The sequence below is a fragment of the Podarcis filfolensis genome (assembly GCF_964270895.1).
Source record: "Podarcis filfolensis genome assembly, chromosome: 5".
NCBI classification, from domain to species: domain Eukaryota; kingdom Metazoa; phylum Chordata; class Lepidosauria; order Squamata; family Lacertidae; genus Podarcis; species Podarcis filfolensis.
In genome coordinates this window covers 82175540-82202114 of record NC_139608.1, presented here as the reverse complement: position 1 = coordinate 82202114, position 26575 = coordinate 82175540, and the positions used below count along the sequence as shown (strand labels likewise).

The 26575-nt window shown below is 41.6% G+C and overlaps 1 protein-coding gene across 15 annotated transcripts in view; it reads right to left on the bottom strand.

The window, feature by feature from the left end:
* The window catches only part of LOC310762901 (calcium-activated potassium channel subunit alpha-1), a 564221-nt gene that overhangs the window by 177221 nt on the left and 360425 nt on the right, over positions 1-26575 (bottom strand). For all 15 annotated transcript variants that reach the window (XM_083614569.1, XM_083614564.1, XM_083614572.1 and 12 more), the window contains exons 10-12: positions 5557-5667; positions 2094-2199; positions 455-537 (exon numbers count right to left, since the gene is read on the bottom strand). In XM_083614569.1, coding sequence (XP_083470695.1) covers positions 455-537; positions 2094-2199; positions 5557-5667 — 300 coding nt within the window. The remainder of the gene's footprint in view (positions 1-454; positions 538-2093; positions 2200-5556; positions 5668-26575) is intronic.

Here is a 26575-nt window from a genome sequence, read left to right as displayed (position 1 = left end):
ATTATCCTTACTTTTAACCTAACGTATCCCAAGAGCTCAGAAACAGATGGAAAATATAAAAGGAAACAGTATGAGATCTGTGTTCATGACCCAATGTTTCTTCTCTGAGATTTTGCTGCCTGAGGCAGGCAAGAAGCTTCATTCAACGTGAAGAAGCTGACTGGACTAACAGTTGAATCTTACCCCTAAGTCCTCCACCAGACATGAGGCGGCAGGCTAATTTAGGGGGAAGGGGTGCAGGACATGCCACATAGCAAACATAGCTCTGTCCTCCAAGGGAGAGGAATGATCGAAGGGGCATGGAAGGGAACAGCAGGAGGGACTCCTCCTCCTCCTCCTCAGCATTTGCTGTCTGAGGCAGTTGCCTCGCTTGCCCAATAATAGGCCTGGTTCCGTTCTTTCCATGTTTGTTTCATGGAGTAAAACTGAATCAAAATGTCCTCTTCTAAATTACCTCATAATATTGGAGGCATCTTCAGCATCTGGGTCAGCGCAGTATTTGTTGGCAAGGATTAGGCACGCGTCTGCTGACTCTATCTGGACACCAAAGGAGAAAACAAACATAAAGAGCAATCTGATGTTTACAATAATTTTCTCCAACCCTTATCAGCTTTCATGGCATCTCCTCATTCCTGCACTAGACTGTGGAATCATGTATGTGTGTGTGTGTGTGTGGTGTACCATGCCGTGAGCTACATGAGTCACATAAGAAGAGCTTTCTGGATCAGTCCAAAGGCTGATCTAGTCCAGCATCCTGTTCTCACAGTGGCCAGAGGGTATCTCTAATCCTCCACTGCTCTATCCTTAACACCATATTGGCTCACGCAGAGGAGACTAGGCCTCAAAAGCCTGGCCATTCCACAACAACAGCATTCCAGAAAGTGGAAGACTCCTGAGGATTAGAAACGGCTTGCCTAGTGAGGTGGAGCCACAACACCAATTTAACCATAGGAGTGTCACTGCCGTTTACCAAGAGATAGTGGGGAGGTCTGTGTGGACACATTGGGCACAAATGCCAGATTGGCTATTCCCCAATGCAACTCCCACTCTTGGTACACGACAGCAACACCACTGCCAGGAAGCTAGTGTTGTGGTCCTGCCCCACCACGCAAGTCGCTTCTGCCAATGATGTAAACTCCATAAACACAGGTGGGAGGAAGCTGGGAGGGGTGACACACCTCCATGGGTTGTGGGGAGAGGTAAAAGAATCCTCTTCGAGGTTTTCAACAAATTGGAAGAAGAGTTGTGAAAAGTCCAGGGATAGAGGGACTTTCAAACTATTGCAGGCCAGGACAATCTCTACGATTGAAAGTGTGGAAACACAGTTGCCCCCAAGGAGTGAAAGCAACTGAAAAGAATGGGTAACATAACATCAAACCCTGAACCTTTTCATAGATGAGGTACAGGGTTCTCCTTCACACATTATCTGCGTTAAGAGAATCCACACACAGAAAGAAGCAGCAGGGTCATGTTATCGGTCTCACCTCCGACATCCACATATTAGACATGGATGTGACAGCTGAGGAAATCTATACATTCAGACCTCTATGCATGAAGGTTTCCATGGGAGCTGGAACTCTATGCAATCAGAGTTTTAGCTTCCATAGCTTCCTCTCACATTGCCATCCTGGCTCAGACACTGCCTCAACTGTGGGCATCTGCAGCCATATTTTGATGTTATTCCATGGGGGGCGGGGAGTCACCACCCATTCTGAAAATAACAAATGCTTTCACACCTTTTATACCCGATCTGCTAGTTTACTAGCACATCAGGTCCCCCACCTCTTTTCCTGCTGATAATTAATTGAAAGGTTCCTTTCGATCCTTTCTGAAGTTGGAATAACCAACAGATTGTTTCGAGGTTGCATCTGTACTACAAACCAGTATCACTTTTACTCCCATAGCTATTCCCAAAGGACCATGGGAACTGTAGTTTAGTTTGGTAAAGATGCTAATATTTTCTTGCCTTCCTCACAAAACTACACATCCCATATTTCCATGGGGAAAGAAAATAACTGTAACTATACAGTAGGACCCTTAGTTAAATGCAGACACCAAACAGAAAAGTAGAAAAAAAGGAAGGAAACCAATACCTTTACTCTAGCCAGGTCATGCGGATTGAGAACTGAACCCTGAAAAAATTCCACCTGAGTGAAGTGTCGTTTAAAAAGAGCTTCCAACTCAAGGTTAGGGGAGATACTAAATTGAAAAAGAAAGAACAAAACAAGCAGAATAAAGTCAGTATGTGAGCATTACTCCTTTTTTTCTTTTCTTTACAAAATTATTTAATAGGTATGGAGTCAATTCTGTAGGAACCATGAGTGGTTTATGTTCTAATTTTCTCTTCCTTTCTATCTCTATTAAGGTTGTCAACAATCCATAATTTTACTGGTCCAGTCTGGCAAGTCATCAGAACAGAAACATGTAAAAAGGAAGAAGAATAGGAGAAGAAGAATATATGCATTGTTGTCATTGTAATTTGTAAAAAGCTTTTTTTTTTAAGATGGTGTTCGTCAGAAGACAAGAGACTGTCCATACTATTTATTTCCTTAGAAGGCCAATTCCAATCATTTGGAGAGATACTATGGGTGTCCTCACTTTGCATTTAGATCCCTTTTTTCAAAGGGAGAGACAGGAGACAATCTACCTATGCTGAAACACACAGTTTAAGGTGTCAGCATTGTCTTAAGCAAAAGGTGGAAAGTCTAATGCCTCACCATTTCCACTTTGCCATCCTTGGTGACTTGCTAGATGGGAACAACCTAAAATGCTCAGAGCCTTGAGGCGATCCTTTCTATAGACATTCCCCACTTTGAGTAACACAGTGACCATACTAAGCAAACTGTGGCTTTGCATGACTTGAGCAATCAAATGGACTCCCAGTGAGAATATCAGGGTAGTTTGGCTCCTCTTGCCATGAGCTTAGCCATGGTTTGGTTTAGCATGTGGCGTTACTCCTACGTGGGTTGTGTAATGGCTTACTGCTTGTGATTTCTCTGGGAAATATAAACCATGAGCCCAGTTTGAGACAACGGCCGTGATCCTTCCCCTAAGTGCTCAGATATTTTCTCCTTTGTGCCAAGTCAAAGTTTGGCTTAATGTTGCATAAGAACTGAGCTAATCTGTTAAAAACAAAACAAAAGCACCACTGTGCCATTTGCACTTTGCTTTATCCCACACTTCTCAGATAATTATACCCCGTTTAATGTAGCCTGCTGTTAAGGGCACTGATATCACTCGTTTCAAAATTGCTCCCAGCATTTAACTGATAAGAGAAAGGTCAAAACTGCCTTACAAGCAGCTTTGAAAAAAAGGAAAAGGAAAAACAACAACCCTGTCAGTTCTGGAAGACATGTCAGATCTGATGTTGGATTTTATTGTAACGGCATGATCATGACAAACAGCAACTACTTTAGAGCATTCATGACTATTGGCAAGGACATTTATGGGGAATTATTAAAATCTGTCTAGAGAATCTGAGATCCAGCCTCTCTTTTTTATGTGTGTATTGTTTCATAGTTATGAATATTTGCAAGAGAGGAACACTTCTGCCTCTCTGGAAATTTGTAAATAGTTAGTTACCCATCTAACCACCTGCGGCAATCATGGATAGCCTCCAAGCAGGGAACCAGGAAGAGACACTTTCATAAACTGGAAGAGAGGAAGAAAGCCTTCCTATCTATCAATATGATTTAACATTAAGTGTAAGCAAGGGGACACGGGTGGCGCTGTGGGTTAAACCACAGAGCCTAGGACTTGCCGATCAAAAGGTCAGCGGTTGGAATCCCCGCGACGGGGTGAGCTCCCATTGCTCAGTCCCTGCTCCTGCCAACCTAGCAGTTCAAAAGCACGTCAAAGTGCAAGTAGATAAATAGGTACCGCTCCAGCGGGAAGGCAAACAGCGTTTCCGTGTGCTGCTCTGGTTCGCCAGAAGTGGCTTAGTCATGCTGGCCACATGACCCGGAAGCTGTACGCCGGCTCCCTCGGCCAATAAAGCAAGATGAGCGCCGCAACCCCAGAGTCAGTCACGACTGGACCTAATGGTCAGGGGTCCCCTTTACCTTTAAGTGTAAGCAAGTGGGCTAGTAAGAAATATTGTGGACTAGAAACTTGTGGATTGACTTGCAAAGCTGGATACAGTCAGAGACAGAACTTGAATAGCATAATGCATCATCTCAAGTACAATGCTTCTGCTGGTCTTATATTCAATTGCCAGCCATTTTTATATACAGTAATAAAGTATAGAGAAATAAAGTCATGCACATGCATGTATGAACCTGCTCTCCACAGAAGTATCCAATTTGCATTTAAAATTTATTTTTTCAGAAGATTGTTTCAGCCTCAACCTAAGCCCCAAATATCAAAACAATAGTACCTGGGGGAAGGGCTAACAGAGGGCATGTAACAGGTTCTTGTATAAGCCAGAAGTTTATTTGGGTTGGGACGATTTCTGGGGCTTTGCCAAATGGTCTTAGAGACTGTACAGCTTATTGTTTCTAGCACCCCAGCAATTCCCTGCACTTCCCCAAAATGTTATTTAAGAGCCAGCCAGCCTGTTGGTTTAGCACCGTCTGAGCAATGGTTAGTTTCCAAGACATGGACAAAAAGTAGGCTTATGCTAAAAAAAAAGCCCCCAAACATTCTGTACATGTGCAAAATCTCATTTTACATTCCGAGTTGTAGAATAACTTCTCAGGGAAATTTATGCTTGGATTCATAATGCATTCAAGCATTACTACCGGGGCCAATTCATAATCTGAAATAAGGAATGACAAACTAATTTGAGCCAGTTTTGCATCTGTTGATTGAATTTTGACATTCCTTTCATACAGGCAAAATATATAAAACCTTTTGTGGTCATCCTCTTGTTAATGACTAGGGCTGGACTGTTTTTTTGACTTCATGGTACAGAGTGATGAATTTTTGGTTCCAAGTCTTGGGAGTTATAGGATGACAAGCTATAGAGTATATTTGAGGCCATAATCATGTTTTCTTACATTGAATGATTTCCTCTTTGATAAGCATTATGACATTTATAGTTATTTTGAAAAAGCGGGGGGACAATGGGTAAGCTTAACTGTTACAAAGTATTATAGCATTGTTCTGCAGTATGGGTTGTGCAACAAATTTTGCAAGCAGGAGACACCCACTGGATTCAGCTCTTGTGGTACACTAAGAAATAGACTGCTGCTAATGGAATGGTCGTTGTGCAAGTGGAATGAAAGTTGGGTATTACCCTATATTATGCAGGCTACTGGTTTCCAAACTTCCTACTTTCTAACAATCCTGTCCATCTTAACTTGTCTACTGAAGAGTCAATGCACATTCACAACAGACAGAACTTTTGCTTCTTATTGAAGTTTCATGAGCATCTTTCTAGGTACAAGACCACACACAGTTCCATCGGGTTGCTGGCCATGACTGTTGGTTCTCACTCCTCTCCCACATGAACTGACAGACAAACTTCACTTTATATTATTTATTTCCTTTTTTAAAAAAAATAATTTAAAAAAGCACGTTGAAGCTGGTAATTGAAGGTTTGAATTTTGTACTTACTTATGCAGAAAGACAATTTCTACGTTCACATCATCCCTGTCCTTGTGCAGGAAGTCCTTCAGGAAGTTGGACACGCTTTCCAAAGTTATGTGGCCACAGACAACTATGTGCCTGGGACAGGGAGAAAAAAAGGGAGGGCACAGTTAAAAGTTTGCTGAGAGGAACAACCAGGCAGGAACACAAGCAAGCTCAAGAGAATTTGGAAAATCACTCCTTTGTTGTGGAAAGAAAGAAATGTGAAAAGGGGAAAGGAAAGAAGCACCAATCTACTGGTGTGTTCCTCCAGTTCATTCCTGAAAGAGAGAAAGGAAAATACCGACACACTGAGAAGCCCAGAGACACCAAAATACTCCAGCAGTCTAATTTAGCAAAGGATTATTATGAGCAAATGGCCAACTGGTTATGTGTACATAATAATGGGACACAGGCCCTTTTGGGTGTAACAATTCTGCTTGCTTAACTATGGGCAATTCGCTCATCCCTCACCTCTTTCCTCTTTGCTTAAGTGCTTCAAACCTGGTCTGTTTAAACTAGGAATCCCTCTTTACATACAAAAAAGGGGAACTCTGGTTTAATGCCTGTTGACCTAGCCTGATCTTAAACCAGATCTGAGTTTGGCCTACAACTAGTAGTTTCTAGTGTTGCTTGGTGAAAGGGTTACATGATGCTTTACCAAAGGTGTCATGGACTTTGAAGACACTCAAACTCAGAACGCAAGGGAGAAACGTGCTAAGAGGAAGGCACACTTGGCAAATCCACAACGTGATCAACTCCTGTCCGGAAACCACTGTGGAAGGACGTGTGGGTCCAGAATTGGCCTCCACAGTCACTTACGGACTCATTGTTAAAACCGTGTTTATGGAAGACAATCTTACTCGGCTACGAGTGATCGCCAAAGAAGAAGGAGAAGAAAGAAGAAGAAGACATGATGCTGGTGGTTTCTTTCAGTCACCAGGTTTATTGCCCATTATATTCAAAGGTTGCTTCATCTTAACTGTTTGCTAAAAATAGATTATTCTACATTATAGTATATTGTAAGAGCTAAAGTTGTAAAAGAACTGAAGTCTTAACCTAGATCATGCACTGGTCAAAGGTATGCTTGGGGTATGCACCATGTAAAAAGTCTATTTTCCTAAAACTATAAATTTATTTAGCTAATAACTGATTATTCCTTAACCATATCCTCAATTTAATACCAAAATATGCTTATCCAAGGAAAACATGATCCGGGCTTCTTGTTTAAAAGTATCCTTCCTCTTTCCCTTGGATTTTTTTCCACCCAGCACTTAATTTTACTGTGTAACTGTGTATCTTCTGGAATTTTGGGATCAGTGTTTTTTCTGTCTTTCAGGGGGTACTCAAGGGTACGCAGTACCAGCACCTCTCTTTTCTGTTATTAAAATGTGTGGCACATACTGTAACAACTTCATGGTGAGTACTTGCACCTATTTTTCTAGAAAAAGGAAGCACTGGTGATCACCAACCTTTATTTATAAGATCTCGATCAGGGATTGGAAACCCATTGACTCTCCAGATGTTGCTGAACTACAACTCCCATCAGCCCCGACCAACGGCCACGCTGGTTAGGGTTGAGGGAATTGGAATCCAACAACACATGAAGCTGTAGCCCTGACAGTGTCTGTCTCAATTTCTTCCTGTGAGTTTCATTTGCCATAAGGAAGGACCCAGTGCCCTGTGAGCAGTCTCATTAGCAGGGGCAAGGTAAGTCCACCTCCCCAGGTGGCAGGAAGCCCCTCCCCCCAGGTGGTGAACTTTGAACTGGAGACTTTCTAGCTCTCAGGTAACCATCCTTAGTCACCATGCTCCATAGACATAGAAATCTGCTATGTTCCTTGAGAGTCACAACTTCCTCACCTCTACATGCAGATAAGCCATTTAACCTATCGTACATAACAGCTAGGGACGCGGGTGGCGCTGTGAGTTAAACCACAGAGCCTAGGACTTGCTGATCAGGATGTCAGTGGTTCGAATCCCCGCAACGGGGTGAGCTCCCGTTGCTTGGTCCCTGCTCCTGCCAACCTAGCAGTTCGAAAGCACATCAAAGTGCAAGTAGATAAATAGGTACCGCTCCGGTTCGCCAGAAGCGGCTTAGTCATGCTGGCCACATGACCTGGAAGCTGTACGCCGGTTCCCTCGGCCAGTAAAGCAAGATGAGCGCCGCAACCCCAGAGTCGGCCACGACTGGACCTAATGGTCAGGGGTCCCTTTACCTTTATCTTTACCTTTACATAACAGCTAACGCAGCAAGACTACAGATCTCCTTGCAAATACAGTGGTACCTCTAGTGGTACAGTGGTACTTAATTCATTCTGGAGGTCTGTTCTTAACGTGAAACTGTTCTTAACCAGAGGCGTGTTTTCGCTAATGGGGCCGCTTGCTGCTGCTGCACCGCAGGCACACGATTTCTGTTCTTATCCTGGGGAAAAGTTCTCAACTTGAGGTAACTCTTCCAGGTTAGCGGAGTTTGTAACCTGAAGCGTTTGTAACCTGAGGTACCACTGTATTTTGTTTTACATGCAAATAAGTAAGATGTTAAGTTATACCCAAATATTTTTTCTGCAAAGGCAGAGAATATGGCGGACTGGAATGACTACTGAGGGCTTTGGGCTTCCATTACAAAGGCTTTTTCTTCTTCTTTTAAGTAACATAAAAAGTGGTTCCTAAATGCAATATAAGCATTCACTGCATAGTTTGCAGCTTAATCCTTAATTTACACATGTTTTCACGAAAGTGATTTCCACTGAGTGCATTGGGAGTCATTTCCTGGTAACTATAATTAGGATTGCAGTCTTAACATACCATTGCAAATGAGCAACCAAAGAATCAGATTTGACAGTAGCGAATATGACAGCATTTTATAATGTTCCATGACACAGCCTCCAGTGCCTTACATCTCAATCCTAATTATTTTTACTTAGAAGTAAGCTTCTTTGATTTCAGCTGAACTTCTTTTCAAGAAAGTATGCTGCCGATCACAGTGGGGAGGGGAGGCCGGCAACTCCAACTGACATCAATGAGATTGATTTCCAAGTAATACAATAATCTATGATCTTTGCAGAGTGCTGAGCTTTTGCTGGCTATTTAGTGTGTAAACTGGTTCAAAGACTGAGCTGAAATGGCCAACTGAGGGATGGACATTTTCATCACAACACAGATTAAACTAATGCTTTTATTCCTCACAAGTTTTCAGAAGGTTGCTGCATATGAATTATTGTACTCCCATGCTTCCTGCCATTAATTTCCCACGTGTCTCCCGATATTCATTGGTGATCTATGGGAATGAGTGGAGACAATCTATTGCTGATATCCTACTACAGTGTGCATATAACCCACAGGTGAACCAGTCATCTGTGTCATCATGCTAACTGGTGTGGAGAGTTTGACTACTATCATGTTTTCCCCAATTCCGCAACAGGTGCAAAGTACGGGGGAATTATCCTCACCACTTGGCCAAACAATGCCAGCAACCAGTTTGCAAAGTTGGGACTTGCCTCCCTTGGAAACCTACCACCTCCTAAATGGTAATCTGTATTCATTTACAGAAAAGAGCATGGCTAAAGTTCATTTTGTTAAGACAATGGCACCACACTGTTCAATACACCGGTCTCGTGGAGGGTCACCAAGCCTCCCCCTTTTGTTGTGCACAATGTAAGACTGTATTCATCAGCTGGCAGCTAAACTGGCAGCAGGTGGCAGATAATGAGCAAAGCACTTTCAGAGGTAACATTTAGACCATCCAGGTCACTCCTGCTTTGTAATTGTTCTGAACACATTCCAGTAAATGTGTCTGTGTGGTGGTGGGGAACCACTGACTGTAGGCTATGAGAGATAGGCAGCAAGCAATCACCATCCATGTAATTTACCATTAGGGGCCTTTATGAGCTCCTGCCCTTGTTTCATAATTCAATGCTTGACTAAGAATGTGAGAAATACTTGTGGGGGTCTTGTTGGTGGGAGGATAATAATGCAGAACAATGGATAAACCGAGAACAAGCACAAAGGCTTCATTAACATCACCACCCAACATGGTTCTACTTGGAGTGGAGTCATTAGTGACAGTGAAATTGCACCATTATATAGCACAGTACATCTTATATAGCATTGCTTTCTTCAGTGGGCCAGAAAGAACGAGTTAAAACAAAACCCTGTGTATTTAACAAGTTCTTTCTAGCCCAATGAAGGTTTCTTTTTCAAAAAATAAAATTATTATAGTGATTCTGTCTATATGCCTAAATCCAAGGCTTTTATTATTAACTCTCAGAATTTGTGTTTCTCCACTAACTAATACAGAGGATGTGTTAGGGTGCACAGAGGGATTGTGAGTCAGTAGGGGGGAACAGAGCACAGGAAGACTCTGAAGAAGAGCACAGAGATGGACAGATGAAACATGGTGGAAAGGAAGAGCAGGGTTGGGACAGGATGGAGGGAAGAAACAACAGGGTGGAAGGAGGAGGGACCAGTGTTAGTGAGCAGACTGGCAGAGGATAAATTGAGCTAGCACAGGCTTCCTCAAACTCAGCCCTCCAGATGTTTTTGGCCAACAACTCCCATGATCCCTAGCTAGCAGGACCAGTGGCCAGGGATGATGGGAATTGTAGTCTCAAAACATCTGGAGGGTGAAGTTTGAGGAACCCTGAGCTAGCACCTCCTTTGTGGAGCAGTGCATGTCACTTGGGGAGGAGGGTGTCCTATTTATTTCCGAGGCCACCTCTATTTTCCTGCAGGCGAAAATTCCTTACTCTCTGGTGGGGGTGTCTTCTTCCTCCACCAACACAGGGAGAGTTGGTTTTTGTTCTTGTTTTATTGGTTTGTTTTTGTTCTCGTTTTATTAAATATTTAGTGTTCTCTGTTTGTATTTTTATGTTGTGAACCGCTCCGTCATCTATGGATGAAGGGCGGTATATGAATTTGCTAGTATTTCAAGGTGAGCAGGGCTCTGCCCAAGCCTCTGTTGCTGTTCACCATGAGTAGTTCCTGGTTTGTGAAAGAGTTAAGTGTGCAGAACCAAAGCTGCTAAGCCTTTCAGCCCTTGCTCGGTTCAAAATATGACCCCAGTTAAAAATTAGTCGTCAGTGAAGGCTTATCATTCACATTCTGAATAAAAAAGGCAGGCACAGGGATGGCACTAAAAAACCCTACATGCTGTTGACATCGTCCAGCAGCTCCACCCTTCTCTTATTCCCATACGATTGCCAATTTTCTGACAGAATTCTTCTTCAGCTGTTGCATCACAAAACCAAATCCATACCTAAAGGAGCATGAAACTGAAAACCTGGCCTATTAGCTATAACCAGTCTCCCTCCTTCCCTCTCTCTCTCTCACAGAGTTTTGGCTTACTTTTTAAAAAGCTCCTTCTTACAGCACAGTTTCTGATTTATGCCACCAAATCTACAGTAATCTCTCCATGTGGCCATGTCACCACCATGAAGACTACTCTTTGCCATGTGCTGCTCAATTGCCAAAAGGAAATGATGGAAGAGAATACAACATTTTAACAGCAAGCATCTATTGATCTCCACATGCCACTTGGCACGATTCAAAGATGTGCACAGCAGGTCAATGTAGCCATTAAGGAAAAACTTGCTTGCCTGACTGCCTCCATTCTCCAGCTGTCCTCCTGTCTCCAATACATGCCTTCTATATTTTCTTGTCTGTAAGCAACACAACCTATAGTCTATGGTGAATGACCTCTGTTACCATTCTATCCTTGGCTTGTTTTACCTCTCCTACAATCCACTGCCATCTGCCTGTGTCATATGCTTCAGTCCAAAACTGGTTTCCTTTGAACAACCCATGACTTAATTGCCATAATAACCTTGTTAAGCCCTACTTGTTGAATTTCCTACGACCTTCTCAAGCACTGCACTTATTTCCGACCCAATTCATCCAGATGATTAGATTCATCTAGGAGTGCCAGCGGCTGATGTACACCAATCCAGCAGCTTTTGAGCAGCTTGCCTCAAAAGCAAAATATTGGCCAGGGATTCCTGAAGACAACCCACCAATTCCAAAAGCTTACCAGCTCATGTTGGATAAAGCAGGAGGTGGAACATGGAGTCTCCTCTGTCTGTCTGTCTGTCATCTATCTAAATTCCCCCCACTGAAACGAACTGGAATAACTAACTACTCTAGCACCAGCCTGAAGTAGTTGATGGGGATGCTCCTGGGGCCTCTCAAAGGAATAAAATACAAACTGCCTTAGAAATAACCCATACTGCTTATACCTGTGCATATCTACACCTATGCAGCTTCCCATCTCCTCTGTGATCATTCTGCCCCACCCCAACAAAAAGGTGCTTCCAACCCATAAAAACTCTTTCCAGCCATCAGATCTCCAAGCTAAGATTGCTCTCTTAGTGTGCAATAGCTTCACTTCAAACTTTAGCTGCTCAGTAGAATGGTAAGAAGAAATCAGCTGGTTCTAGACTGTCGTCTTGAATTGAAAAGAATCACTTTTCTCCTGCTAGAATAAGTGAAATTTATTCTACAGATAAGATCAAAACCAGATTGTCTGCAGGCTTAAAGAATGTTATTAGGGACACTATTTCAGAAACCCTGGAGAACCCATATTGTTCCAATCATCTGATCTGAAGAGTTACAGACTCCCCAGTTCCATGCCAAAATTCATGTCTTAAGTGTTTCTTACTTCAGCTTCGTTAAAACAAAATGTTTCTAGAAGCCAACTTAATGAAATTAGAGATGCTGACAAAGCTCATTAAGACAAGGCCCATAAACGAGCTTCAGGGGCCCAGACCTTCACCTCAAACTGAGCATCAGGATACCCCTTAATTCTTCTCAGTTCAGATTAAAACCCAACTCAGAGAAGAATTCCTGGCTTACTACAATGTTAGCAGCCCTTGAGAAAACTATTTCCCAAGAGCCACCAGGGCCTACAGAGCATGTCAACCAAACAGGAGCGGACTTTGGTAATATGGCACCCTGAGTGAGGACAAAATTTGGTGCATCCCCTCTAAATATTTCTTATTTTCACAACAATTCATTTAGGTACAGTTTACCCATTTGTATATTTTATTCTTACTAGTAACACTACTATAGTTTGTACCCCCTTGGCTTGGTGCCCTGTGCAAGGTACTGCACTGCCCTAAATCTGGCACTGAGCCAAAGAAGAGAGGGAGAGACTCCACTATCCCTCTCACTGCAGCTGTTGCCACCAGCACCGCTGCCCTGATAGTCGCACTTTAAAAGGGCTCCTGAGTCCCACTGGGGTGCTGCAGAAAGAACGTAGTTGGGCAAGGGAGCCATGGACTCAAATAGGTTAGAAACCTAGCTGGTCACTAAGAGTTGCTTGAGAAGAACAAGCAAATAAATATATTTATTCAATGATGATTAACATGCAATTCTGGAGCCAAAATCACTGCTCCATGCTGGACCTTGACACTGCATCTCTTTAGCACGGAATAATTAATTATAAATTTATTATAATTCTTAGTTATTGGTTTGAGGTAATGTTGTTATATGTGGAGCAGGGGGAAAGCTAACTCAGAACACTTTATTAGTATTAGACCTTTAGTTAATTATTGTTTTTCTTTTTTAAACTTACTCCAAATTCCTCTGGAATTGGCTGCTATTACTGCTGGGCTTCCCCCTTTCCCATTGGTATTAGCACTAAAGTAAGGCAAAGCTGCAAAGTCTGGGGTTTTCCCATAATACCATACTGCTAAAACTCAGACCCAGAATGGAAACTAGTCCAATAACATCTGGAGGACCACATGTTCCCCATCTCTCAGCAGGAATTCAGCCAATACTAGAATATCCACAGTTACTTCTAGTCCAGACCAGCAGAGTTTAGTTTAGTTTAGTTTAGTTTATAGCTGTTTGGTGATGTGGGTGCTGATTTTATATCAGGCTTGCACACATGGTCTACAAAGTCAAATGCCACTAATTCCAATTCCCATCCTCCAAAGTAAACTAAAACTGTTAATACAAGAAATGCACCACTATGATTTAGCACATCCAGGTTTTCCAAACTTCTAATAGACAATACACCCCCACCCCCGAGTTAAAAATAGAGGTACATTTCACTCATTATAGCAAATGTTTATTTTTAGAATATGCACAAGTAAGACTCACCAGTCCTCATAGGAGCCCACTTTCATCTTTTGCTTGTGCATACGCCCCCCCCCCCCAAATTCTAGGAGGCAATTCCCAGAGCAGTAATTCTTGCAGTGGCTGCAAGCCCTGATCAATGCATCATGCAGAGATACAGTGGGCTGCTGAGTAGATATTAAGGGCACAGGGGCTTTGCACTTTTAAATTCATTTAATTTCCATTGCATGCTGCCCATACTTCTTTCACTGCAGACTTGTGTAACCCAGTGCACAGTTTGGAAAGTATAATTTTAGAATAAGTGAGCATGAATCCATATGAACAAAATAGGACATTGTTTTTGTTTCTTTCCCCTACGTATGTAGCTTTGCCAACCACAATTAGCAAATCAGTTCCCTCCCCAACAATATGTGTGACAAGCCCAAAGGTACCCTAAGGAAAGTACAGTAAAGACCAGTTGGGCCCACGTAAGCTACTCCCGAAATTAAAACAATGGGAACCTCAGCATAATCCTTGAGGTGGGATATTCCCTTTCTGTGCACTCACAGGCAAACAATGCAAAATGCAAAGCTCCCCTGGCTGTTTATTTTCAAGGAAAATTACATCCATTCTCTTGGAACAAATATAAAGAACCTCTTAAAAAGTCACCCTTGCCATCCCATCATTTTAAATCACAGGCAGTAAATTGAAGATTCTGTTCAACATCCACTGACCACATTGCATTCATTTTGTCAAGTAAGTAAATGAAATATGACATATATTGATCTAGATGTCTCTGTATAACTATAATATTTATATCAAATACATGTGTCTGAGTCTCTCCACCCCCACCCCCCACCCCCGCATCTTCCTTCTTAACTTTCTAATTGTGCATTTGTCTACTAACTGTCCAACATCTCTGCTCCCACTCTCTGGTTCTCCCCTGCTCTTTCTGTCTCCACTCCAGGAGCTGGCAAGCTTGAAGAAAACTCAAGGTATAACATAGCTGACGTAAGGCCAAATCCACACGTAGATCATTATTACTTTTTTTTAAGTGCGTGGAACAATATTCTTAATAACTGCTTTCCCCATTAAACCTATAATGGAACACTCTTTCACATAAATAAAAGCTGTGTATGATTGAGTTTGGGCAGATTAACCATCTTGGACCTAGATTCTATTACATAGTGGTTAAGGTGGGGAGGGGAGGGGGTTCAAGAAAGTTCTTAGAAACAGCATTCTTTCAACAGTTCTATATTTTTGAACCGAAGTTAGATCAGACTATTGCTTCAACAGGACTAACAGAACCCAAATCCTATGTAAGAAGTCATAGAAAGTCATGCTCAAAAGAAACCGCAGAAGATAACTGCTTTGAAGATCTTGTTAAAAAACCAAAAACACAAGCTGTTTTCCTGCCTAGGATTTCTAAAGGAGCAGTGAGGGAAGGGGACAAAGGTTGTAACACTTGATTTTTAAACACAGGGATTAATTTAAGCCTGCTTTGCCCACAAATACATGGCGCTAGATGACTGCATTGGTATCTCACGCTCAAAAAGGGCAACAGTGGCCCACCAGGGAGCTTAGTGTCAACCTTGTTTTGCAGCCTATCGCTGATAACAAAATAGCCCTGGTAAGGTTGGTGGGCTGTTTTCAATTCAGTCACCATTTGTGAAGGCCTGCTGCACAAGGATATTTAGAAGAAGAATGAAGTATTTACCCTACCTAAGATCTGCAGGACTTCTGCCCACACCTACCATATCACCAGCCATGTGTAGAAGCAGCCCACTTGAGAGAGCTACATTAGCTCTGAGAAAGCTTTCTTTTTTTCAGCCTTGTCTCTCCAAGAGCCCTTCTCCTTTTGTGTCCTAATCTATTTCTTGGTTCTAATTTTAAACCCTAAGTTTGAACCTGAGCTGGTGTGCATATTCCACATTTGAGTTTGCTCTCAGGTTTGAGCTCTAGGCCTGTCCCTTCATGTCTAGCAGCCTGTGAGGCTGCTCTCCCACCTTCCCAAAATAGCAGGTCACTGGCCCTTACAGAAAGGGAGAGGGGAGAGGGGAGGTGTAGGGAGCTCAGCACTGTGTGGCAGGATTGGCTCCACTGCAACTCAATGTGCAGTGCCAAACTCCCTGTGCCTCACCCTTCCTGTCTCAATAAATGCCACTGATCCAAAGTTTTGGAAAGCTGGGGCAGCCAACAGGGCCCCACCTGGGCTGATTCACTGGTCTCTACTGACCTTGACCCTGTAGCAAGTTCTAGCACCAAGAGGCAGGAGAATCACCAAGTATCCTGACTATTACCTGCAGAGCCCTGGGACAGAAGGAAGGTTGCTCAGTGAGGATATTTCACCATCTTGAGAAATGTGAGAGCCATTTACTGGCACTTAAAAGTGGCCTTATTGAAGCAGGAAGTACCATGACATTTGCTACCGTACAATTAAATCAAGATTGCTGAGAAATGTCATTGATCTAACCGCAAGGGTTATTTTTTTGTTTGCACCCCCCAAAAAAACACACACCCAGATGTTTTGCCTGAGTAACATTTTGTTTTAGGCAAAACTTTACGGATGTATTCGGAAACCCCACAATTCACCTCAAATTTCACTTTAGCCAAAATTCTAGTAGCAGCTCTATTTTTGCACTAACCAAGCAGGGATGACTCTAAGGTATATTAAGGGGTAGTAGGCAAGCCCCCCAAATAATTTCCCACTACTCCATTGGCTTCCCCAGCTTTCAGTCTCAAGGTCCTATGTAGCCCAGACTACTTCCCAAACTAGTTTTTTTCTGGAATCCCCTCATGACCAAGACTATAGCAATAAAACTTAATAGTATAATTCAAACTCAGTCCAGGATAAATACTCTTTCATTTGCTCTGAGACATAAAAACACTGTCTCAACTGTGAGCTGTCTTTCTTTTGCATGACATACTGTGATGAAGTGGACAAGCAGAGTCTAGATCTTTAGTCATTAAGAACTGAGACCAAAACCCAAAAAGAAAATGTTAACAGCTGTGAACATGCAGTTAGGACGGCATGCTAGCCAGCAGATTCATAGGACACCGCAGGATTAAACCACACTTCCAGCACCAGCAGTTTCAGCATTAACCAGACTTCTGTCTACTGCTCTAATCCTTTGAAATCCCGGCAGTTCTTGAGCTTCCAGAAGAAACAGTTAGGACACACAAGAGACACCCTGCTATTATTAAGCAATCAATGTTTTTGCTCCTGCTCCTCATTTTACAGTGTTTTTTCCCTCTTTAAATGGCCTTATAATCTTTGCATAGCTTGCAATATGATTTGAAGTTATAACTAAGCTTTCCACCACTGATGACTACCCTTTTCTAGGGTAACCATTTTAACTGGTACATTAATCAAGACGTTGTCAATGTGGTGCCCTTCAGATACCGCTGGACTCCAACCCCCCTCAGCCGCAGCCAGCATGGCCCATGTTCAGGGTTGATGGGAGCTGTGGTTCAACAACATCTGAAGAGCTACCTTTTATCTATTACCATTAATTTATGATTTGGTATGGGTCCATTTTAATCAGTTGGAGTAATGACAAATGTTTTGGTTTTTTAAAGGCTGTTTTTTTTGTCCTGACAAGCCACATATATCAAAATTTGAAAGGCACCCTTGGGTTTACTGAACCCCATTAACTCAGCAGATGCTGGGACAGCAGTTGCGCATGGCTCCTGCTGCAAGATGATTGGGGTGGGTGGGTGGGGTGTAAACATTAACAGTATGAGAAACGACTGGTGTTAACTTCACCTCTTAAGAGGTGTTTAATCTAAGGGTCAATACACCAGGTCTATTATATTCACCCTCAATTTCTGAGAGGAGAGGAGGGGAGAAGAGAGCCTATAAATAGAATTCTCAGTTGCAGGATGTAGAATCATAATAAGAAATCAGAGTGGAAGTTCACAGTATGGTGTTTTGAGAAAGTTGTCTATAGGCTTGATAGTAGATGTATATTTAGTAGTTAGAGAGAGAGGTACAGGGAAGGAGGGTGGGGGATTGAGAACAGACTATTATTTTAATCAGTGTTTTATCCAGAGTTAAGTAAAGCAACCGGGAAATAACTATGCAAAGGGCATTTATTGCTGAAACACTTCAGATGAAGCCTTGGAGTGGTTGAAAACAGAGCCTTCCCATGTTTTCTAACTTTTCTCTTGAGAATTTCAGAGGAAAAGAGACTGCAGTAAGCAGTTAAATCACCAGGAGAAGGTCCAAGTGGCTGTTGAAAGTTGCTGAATTTATTATTCTGCATTGTCAAGAATCACAATATACTGACAAAGTAAAATACAGTTTGTTCAAGTGCCATATATTTATGTATCATATTTCTGTCCTCTTTGAGGTGAAGGAAATAAATGTCCACCATAATGCTAATGCAATAAATGTGAGCGTTCACATGGGTTGTGCAAGTCATAGTACAAAAGCTTAATAAAAACTATTGTGCTAGGAGTTGTACAACATCTTTCACAAATGCAAAGTACTGGTTGGATTCAGTTGCTGTGCAGCACAAAGAACATTAGTGTTACACTAAGAACTAGCATAGTGGTAGTTGCGCAAGTGGGTTGCCACAACTGGATAAAACCCATAGAGCTATTTCATTTTACCTCACAACTATGGAGACTAAGAGATGACAACCCACTGAGCATCATGAATAAGTAGGGATCCAAATTTAGCTTTCTATAATTTAAAAAGTAACCGTATTCACATTAAATTAGCATGGCTCTTCTTTACTTTAAGCAACATGTGGATGAATGCACATGGTTTTGAAGAGGTTAATTTCAGTGGAACTTTGCCACTGAGATATGTTTCTCCCATGCCTTTGAAATCAATATTGTATGGGCTTGCTCTGTGTCCCTCATTTTAGTGAAGTAAATCAAGCACAGCAAGGAAAACAGGACTCTCCATGTGGTGTCCCCAGCACTCTGCTTCTTTGTGTATACATTCTACCAACAGGTGAAAGCATGTTTATATATAAGAGACCTTCACATCCACTGTGACTATATTATTTATTTAATTTTGCCCATGCTGCTGATGTTTAAGTATTTGATTTGTTGCTATTCTAGTTTGATCATATTGTTTTTGTTTTGCAATGTTTTAATGTTGTGTACAGTGCTTTGAGTGAACTTTTACCAAAAAGCAACTGATACTACAGACAGGTGAGGTTTCCGTTTGTCTGCATTTTTAAGTAAAGCGGCCTGAATGGCACTTCCTGACCTAATATGTGGACCAAAGCACAACTATTCCTCAGTTTTTGTACTTCTCTGAATTTTATAATATGCATCTCAGCTCAAAAAACAACAACACTGAAATGCATGTAAAAATATGCATTTTTAAGATAAAATGTGAATATCATAGCTATGCTGGGGCATGGGAACCTACAGCACATAGCTCAAGGTCTTCACCACTACAATATACAGTACTGCTTAGTGGAACGTCATTTGAAGCCTAGGAAAATCAGAGGAATTATTAGAAAATTTAAAAAGATCACAAGACAGGACAGTAGTCTAGGTCATATGCTCTTCCAATAAAAATGTATTTCATTTGCCTGTTCTTCCAAGTCAGTTTAATAGGAAATGATATTATTCCTTTTCAGACAGAGTTCTTCCCCTCAGCTATGGGAAATCTAGAGGCAAATTGCTAAGTAGAAGAAAAATAAAACCATGTTATAGCTCAGAATCAACATACTACGTCTAATCTATCCAAGGTGTCTTGTCAACTTAAATTATCTGTTTGTCTGTTCGTTTACACTGACTGTCTCTCCTCAGTTCTTTTTTATGTCTGAGAAATGCTGCTATTAAGTCCCTACGTTTCCTTCCTGAAGGAATCTCACAGATTGTTCTTCTTCAGGCTGATGATTTGGTAAGTTATGGCTCATAGATGACTCAGAATAAATATCTCATAATCAATAATGGACCGTGAGAGAAACAAGAGGTCTTCATAGTGCTACACAGCAGAGAACCAAAGCTAGCTTAAAAATAAAAGGCATTCAGACATATGACAGAAACTTAAGAGGTCTCAGGATAAATGTTGATATTACTTAGTGCTTTTAAAAGCATTTTCAGCAACAAAACGCCAAAAAGAGTCAAGGGGGAGGCGTCCCTCAAGGTAGTCCTTGAAAGCAGCCACTTATTATGGGAAGACTGCCCAGTGTGCTTTGACCAAGGGTTTTCCCCTGAAGCAAAGGTCTAAATAGGCCTCAACACCTCACTCAATAATAAACTCACTCAGGTTTTTCGGATGATGTACCGGGGGCGGGGGATCATTTACAATGGTGTGGCTCACAGATTCATGTTTGATTGACTGCATGCATGTGCTCTTATTTGATTCTTCCTTAAGCTCCTTTTACAAGATTTATCATGCAAGGGACACATTTTGACAGAAAAATTGACCGAAGGAGAGAGCAAAACATTGCCGAACATTCCACATTTTTGGCATGGTTTAAGAAAGGGAAAAGATACAGCCATGTTACTCAAATCCATTGACTGGCTGTACAAATAAAAACTGAAATGAGAAGCATGGTTGTCATTTAGCACTAGCGACTGTAGTGTTTAGAAATGTTTTTATTGAGAAGCCCTTAAGAGTGCAAAAGTGTTGCATATCCCTAATCTCATTCATCCTCATAGCAACTCTCTGAAGTGGGCTACTCTTATTTACACTTCAAAGATGGGAAACATGTGTCAGGGTGAATTTGCGTTATCAGGTTATGTGGTTGCCTCTCTATGGGTGCCTGGATTAGTGTGCAGACTTGTGCATCTTCTAACTAAACTGTTACTTAAATGTGGTCTGGTATAATTCTGACACATGCCGTCCCATAATTTCTCCAGTGGAAATTCCAACCTCCTGCTTTAACTAAACAAACATTCCAGAAGGGGCCATTTGGCAATGTTACTAGAGGCAGTTACATTCCACCTCAAGAAAATGGCTGGTTTCAAAACTATTGGGGCTACTTCCACATTGGGCTGACAGGATATAAAGTGCTGCTTTACCTTGAATCAGGATACTATTCCATTAATTATGTCTTACAGGAGCAAGTACTTGGGATAATTATATGTTATCCTAACAAACCTGCAAAGTAGACTAGACTGAATGATAGTGAAATTCTCAGAATTTTTTTCAGTCTTAGGTTGCCAACTCCAAACTCTACTCTTCCCTCTCCCTCTCCCCCTTTCCCTGCACTAGTTATGATTTAGCAAGTTGAACAGGATCCTCCACATATGCCAGTCAATGAGGTAATCAATTATACCCTTTGCATCCTCCTCTCCTGATAGATGGCAAAAGCAAGAGCTACAATTTTAGCCACTGGGCTGCATCTGGGACACAAACTGTGGTATGCCTCAGTGGCTGTCAGCTAGACCTGTTGTTGTCCACCTAGGGCAGGATTATCTGTTCTGGCTGGTGGTAGCTGCTTTCCAAGAACTCATGCAATGACTCTTCCAAACTTGTTACCACATATTTTAATAGGAGATATCAAAAGCAGAACCTATAATCTTATAAAAGCAAAGCACATACTGAACATTTGCCTATGACCAAAATATTTTCCATCATCACCATGATCTCCACTTGTAGTAGCTTCACTCAAGCTGGTATCCTATGCTTTAAGCCACACCACTGTGGGGTTCATTATTTCTACATGATCTGCCTTGGAAGCTGAAAGAATCTGCATTAACCAAAAACGTGACTGGGGCCCTGCTTCACTTCAGGAGCCAATGAAAACACTGGTGGAAAAGTCACAAAATTCAGATTTATTGAGAGGGAGTTGCAAAGACTTAATATATATCTCGCTTCATAAGAAATACTGACAACCCATAAACTCCAGAAATAATCAATAACAATTGCATTGTGCCCTATCATGAACATTCACAGCAGGCAACAAAAGCCTAATAGATAACAGTATGAGGATATAAAACAGGGAGTAGAATCAACCAAAAGAATCCCTACCAAATCAAACACAACTTTGCCCAAATTGTTCCAAGAAGATACCTAGTCTTTCACAATATCCAACAAGAAGGAGGTCTGAAAAGTGTGGAGTAGTTTATATATGAACCTAAATGTCCACAGGCAGTGAATCTGCCCCAACCATCTCCTCCTTCTAAACAGCTACACCACATTGGCAGGAGAGGTACAGAAATGCAACCCTTTCACCTGGGAGAGCTGCACAAACAGCCCGTCCCCTAGGTAAGAAACAGACTCCTTGGATACAGAGATGTGGAACATTGTGACATCAATGGCCAGTGAACCAATCACCTCACTCTCTCCATATTTGAAAAGACCAAGTTCTAAAGGGCAAGTTGGGCCCTGTTGCTGGCTTTAACCATTCAAGCACTTAGAGGGATTCCTGCTTATCCTTTATTATTCTTGTTGACTGATTGAAGAACCTTTAGTGTATCCAGAGTACTTCATATATAATCTTCCATAACTCTTAAAACAACGCTGATATGGTTGGATAGTATTATTATCCTGTAGGTGAGAGTGGACTAAGTCTGGAAGATAGCAGCTTACTGAGGATCACTAAGTGAATTCATGGCTCAGGCAAAGTTTGAATCAGAGACTTCTTCACTCACAACAGATTTCTGTTAAGTACTCTCAGTACAAATTGTAGATCATGTTGGTGATAGGGACAAAAATAGTCTCTAACATAGGTCTGCATTACTTGAGTCCCACCAGACGGAATGCAATCCACAAGCCATGTGGGATGGTCCACCAGAGGCTCAGTGAGTCTCTAATTTTATGGCCTGCAGAAAGTGAGTGCTTGTCAAGCACCAGGCAGGTCAAACAATACTGCTGAACTACATTTGGCTTGGTAGGTAATTGAGTTGTGAAGGCCTCCTCTAAGCCTTTATGCCAGAGTTTTCCAAACTGTGTGTCATGACATGTTAGTGTGTCGGTTGCAGTGTGTAGGTGTGTCGTATGAATGCTCCCTGTGCTGCTTCTGGGGCTGGAAAGGGGTTAGTTTAACCTCTGGTTTATTAGTAAAACTGGATTACTGTGTCATGAAATGATGCATGTCTAAAAAGTCTGTCACCGACATAAAAAGTTTGGAAAGCTCTGCTTTTATGCCAACATGCAGAATGAACCTATACCTGTTGACTCAGAAGTAAAACCCCACTGAAGACACTCTAATAAGTGTGCATGGTATTACAGCCTTGAAGCATTATGGATCAAAACTATACTGTCTTCAGAACGGCAGCCTGCTGCCATATAAGCCTGTTTTATGCTTTAAACTCTGCATGGCAATTTTTAAAATATATATATATACTTAAATCATATGTATAAACAAAGGAGCTTAATGCATGTTTCTTCCTGGGAGAAGGAAATGCACACATAATTTTAGGACTCTGAGCAACATCTTTCAACAAAGTTTAGCGGCTCCAGATTTTGCAAATGCATTCAATTTTATCTGGAAACTTTTTGACATTAGAAATTGCAGAACTGTAGTTTCTCATTACGTTTGCTGCCAGAATCTTTGCTGAGCTGCTCAGCTAAAGACTTATATTGCTAATTATTACCACATGCCTCCTATCCCATGCAATGGAAAACTTATTGGTTCTGACAACCCATTCTCTCAATGTTGAATTCCAAAGGAAAACTAAAATTTTTGGCCAAACATAACATTTCATCAATCTTGTTCTACTGACTGCAAAACCAATATCAAATGTAAGATGCTAATGGTTTTTTACTGTGCCGTTCCCAAGCTTATGTGCTCTGATGAAAGATGTACGTGAGCAAAGGGCTTCTCCAAAGTATTTAGAAATTAGCTTTTTGAACCAGGAAACAATGCATAAAGTTAAATTGAACAGTCTGTGCACTGATGACAGAGTTCAGCTTCAGTCAACAAAATATACAAGCAAATAGAAGCAGATGAACGGAGACAAACATAGAGTATGTTTAAAAGAAAGCAAAAGCCCCCAGAGGCAAAACAGACTTAAGCAAGCCCCCAAGCTAGCAGTGAAGCCTATGAGCTAGTTGTTACGAATCAGCAGGAAGTGGGAATTTGAAGATCAGGTCTAGGTTTAGAGACAACAGAGCACTGCTGGGTATCAGTGACAAAATAACTTATCTTACAGACTAGCTTCTTGAAAACTCTGTTTATCAGGGCAAAATGTAAATGGATGAGATATCGCTATAATCCTGTTACATCAAAGTACTTTGTTCAACATTTAAACTTCAACTGCAATCCTATTCATTCCTCCCTGGGAACGAGGCCTACTAAATTGAGAGGGGCTTATTTCTGACTGGATGCATTATGAAGACCTGAACTTGTTCAAGAGTAAAGAAAAGTCAGCATTTCCCCGCAATGGGATGAGCTCCCGTTGCTCGGTCCCTGCTCCTGCTAACCTAGCAGTTTGAAAGCCCGTCAAAGTGCAAGTAGATAAATAGGTACCGCTCCGGCGGGAAGGTAAACGGTGTTTCTATGTGCTGCTCTGGTTTGCCAGAAGCAGCTTATTCATGTTGGCCACATGACCTGGAAACTGTACGCCAGCTCCCTCGGCCAATAAAGCGAGATGAGCGCCACAACCCCAGAGTCATCCGCGACTGGACCTAATGGTCAGGGGTCCCTTTACCGTTAACACTGAGGGAAACTAGATTAAAAATGAAACACCTTCAACCTTTAACACTGGCCCTCTTCACATGTAACACTAAGCCAAACCACATTAGTGTAAGCAAGCAAATGTGTGGGTTCCTAAGGAGAAGATCACAACCATTATGTTCTTCCTCTAGTGCTACTGTCAGCTAAGCCATGGTTTGATTAGCATTACTTCTGAACCTGGAATCATGGTTTAGCTCCCCCAGACAAACCATGTAACCTGTGGCTACAACTTCATGACTTGTCTGCAGCAAGAAAAGCCATGGCTCCAGGTTTGGATGTAAGGCTAACTTGCGTTACAGCAACACAGCAGCAGCAGGACCTTAGGAGGAAGAAAGAGGACATGGTGCCGTCTCAGGGAACCTATGTTTGCTCATTTGCCCTAAACCACAGTTTGGCTTAGCATTACGAGCAAACTGGGTCAAGAAATCCTGTAAAAATGAGAGGTGAGACACACACCAAAAACACACTAGAAGAGACGTTCAGAATGATTAAGTCCTGTTGAAATGAATTGGACTTCGAAGTAACCAATGAAATAATCCTTTCATGGCATTCCATTTGACTTTATAGCTTTTCTTCTCATAGTGCCGAATAAGTTGATAGAATTCTGGCCTGTACTACTTCAGATTGCAGGCAAGGAATGTCATATTTCTGAATATTCTCCTATGTTTCCAATATGTAATAAATTTCTGCATTGCAGAAGGTTGGACTAGATGACCCTTGGGGTCCTTCCAACTCAACAATTCTACAATTCTATATAGTAATAGAAAATGTTATTTTACACATGCGGAGGCTTTTGTTTTAATGCAGTAGAGCATTCAAAAACCCAGTCTCTGATTAACAGCCTGAAGTTATTGTAACTGAGTTACGCAGGATTCTACCTACTGTTTTTAAGTTCTATCAGAGGCATTTCCATCCCAAAGTTAAATTTCATGTTTAGAATTGGTGAGCATGCACTTCAGGGCTCAAATAATGTCTGAATTTAACAGGGTTTGTACTTGTGAATAGTTCCTTCACAGCATTAGGATTCAACATTTTTTCAATGGATTGGGCTCATCACATGAGCTTCAACAGGGAAAGGAGAGAGAAAAATCTCACAGTATTTAACTATTTAAATAAATTGCTTCTAAAGGACATTCCAGAATCATGGGATGCCATAGACAATGCAAAGAAGTACTAGTTTGGAATGAGATTATAGGTCTTTTGGAGTTTGTCAGATGTGGAGGCAAAGCGGGATGGATCCAATATCATCATGCTCACATCACATCAAAAAGCGACACAGAGCTAGTAGTTCTCACCTCCTGTCTGCCCCCCTCAAAAAGACACCACACAATGGGAAAATGTGGTTTGTGGGTTGAGAGTAGCGGCAACAAGGTTCATTAAAAGGAAATAGTTTGAAAGTTCACTTTTCTATGGTCTATCTGCTACAGCAAATGGGAATTTAGTTTGTTGACTAGTGAGTTGAATGTTGGGTTAGCAGACGAGCTCTTTCCATCTTTTACTATGGAATGGCAGAACATATACTGGACTGAAGACGAAAGGAAACAAGGAGACTGAATGAAGATACAACAAGGTGCAACTGGGAAAGGTTAAGGCCCTGTTCAGATTTTCTGAGGCAAATTCTTGTTAATAGTATGCTTAAGGTAACCAGTAGTTTTTAGATGTGAATTTAGTGCAATTAATTTCTGAAAACTGGCAGAACTCACATCATTACATCATTAAATGTTTCTGCCACCCAAAAAGGGACTTTAGTACTGAAGTTATATGTGTATTTATTCTCTATTTACAGATAACACTGATTCTGTTTTGGAGACGGACACAAGTTGTGGTCTGGTTTCCTGGCTGAACTGTTGACAAATCTTCAGAAACTCTGCTTGTTGTTAATAAGGGTCATTTTAAAAACCCAACTAAAATAAAAATTAGATTATCAGCAGAAAATCAGATCAGTGAAGGGCTGCATCTGACAGTACTTTTGGCATGAGTTATCTCGACATCAATGTCAGAGTTACTTGAAAATATTTAGGTATGTCCCACTATCACCATTTCCAGGGAGAGATAGAAAATGTAAGCTAGTTTGTCAAATGCCTTGAATGGAAATGAATCCATATGGTCTCTTGTGACATTAACATGGGAGCTGGTTCACTTACAACGTTCCCCATGCAAGTAGCTTGGATGCGAGTGTTCAGAAAAAAGCAGCCACAGAAGTAACCCCTCACTGACATGGAGATATTTGATGCAACAAACATCTTAGTCCTATACGCTGACTTCCAATTAATAATAGCAGGGTCATCTTCCAGACTGTGTTAACTGAGTTCTAGCATTACCAGTAGTTCCTTTAGAGAACAGGGGAAACCACT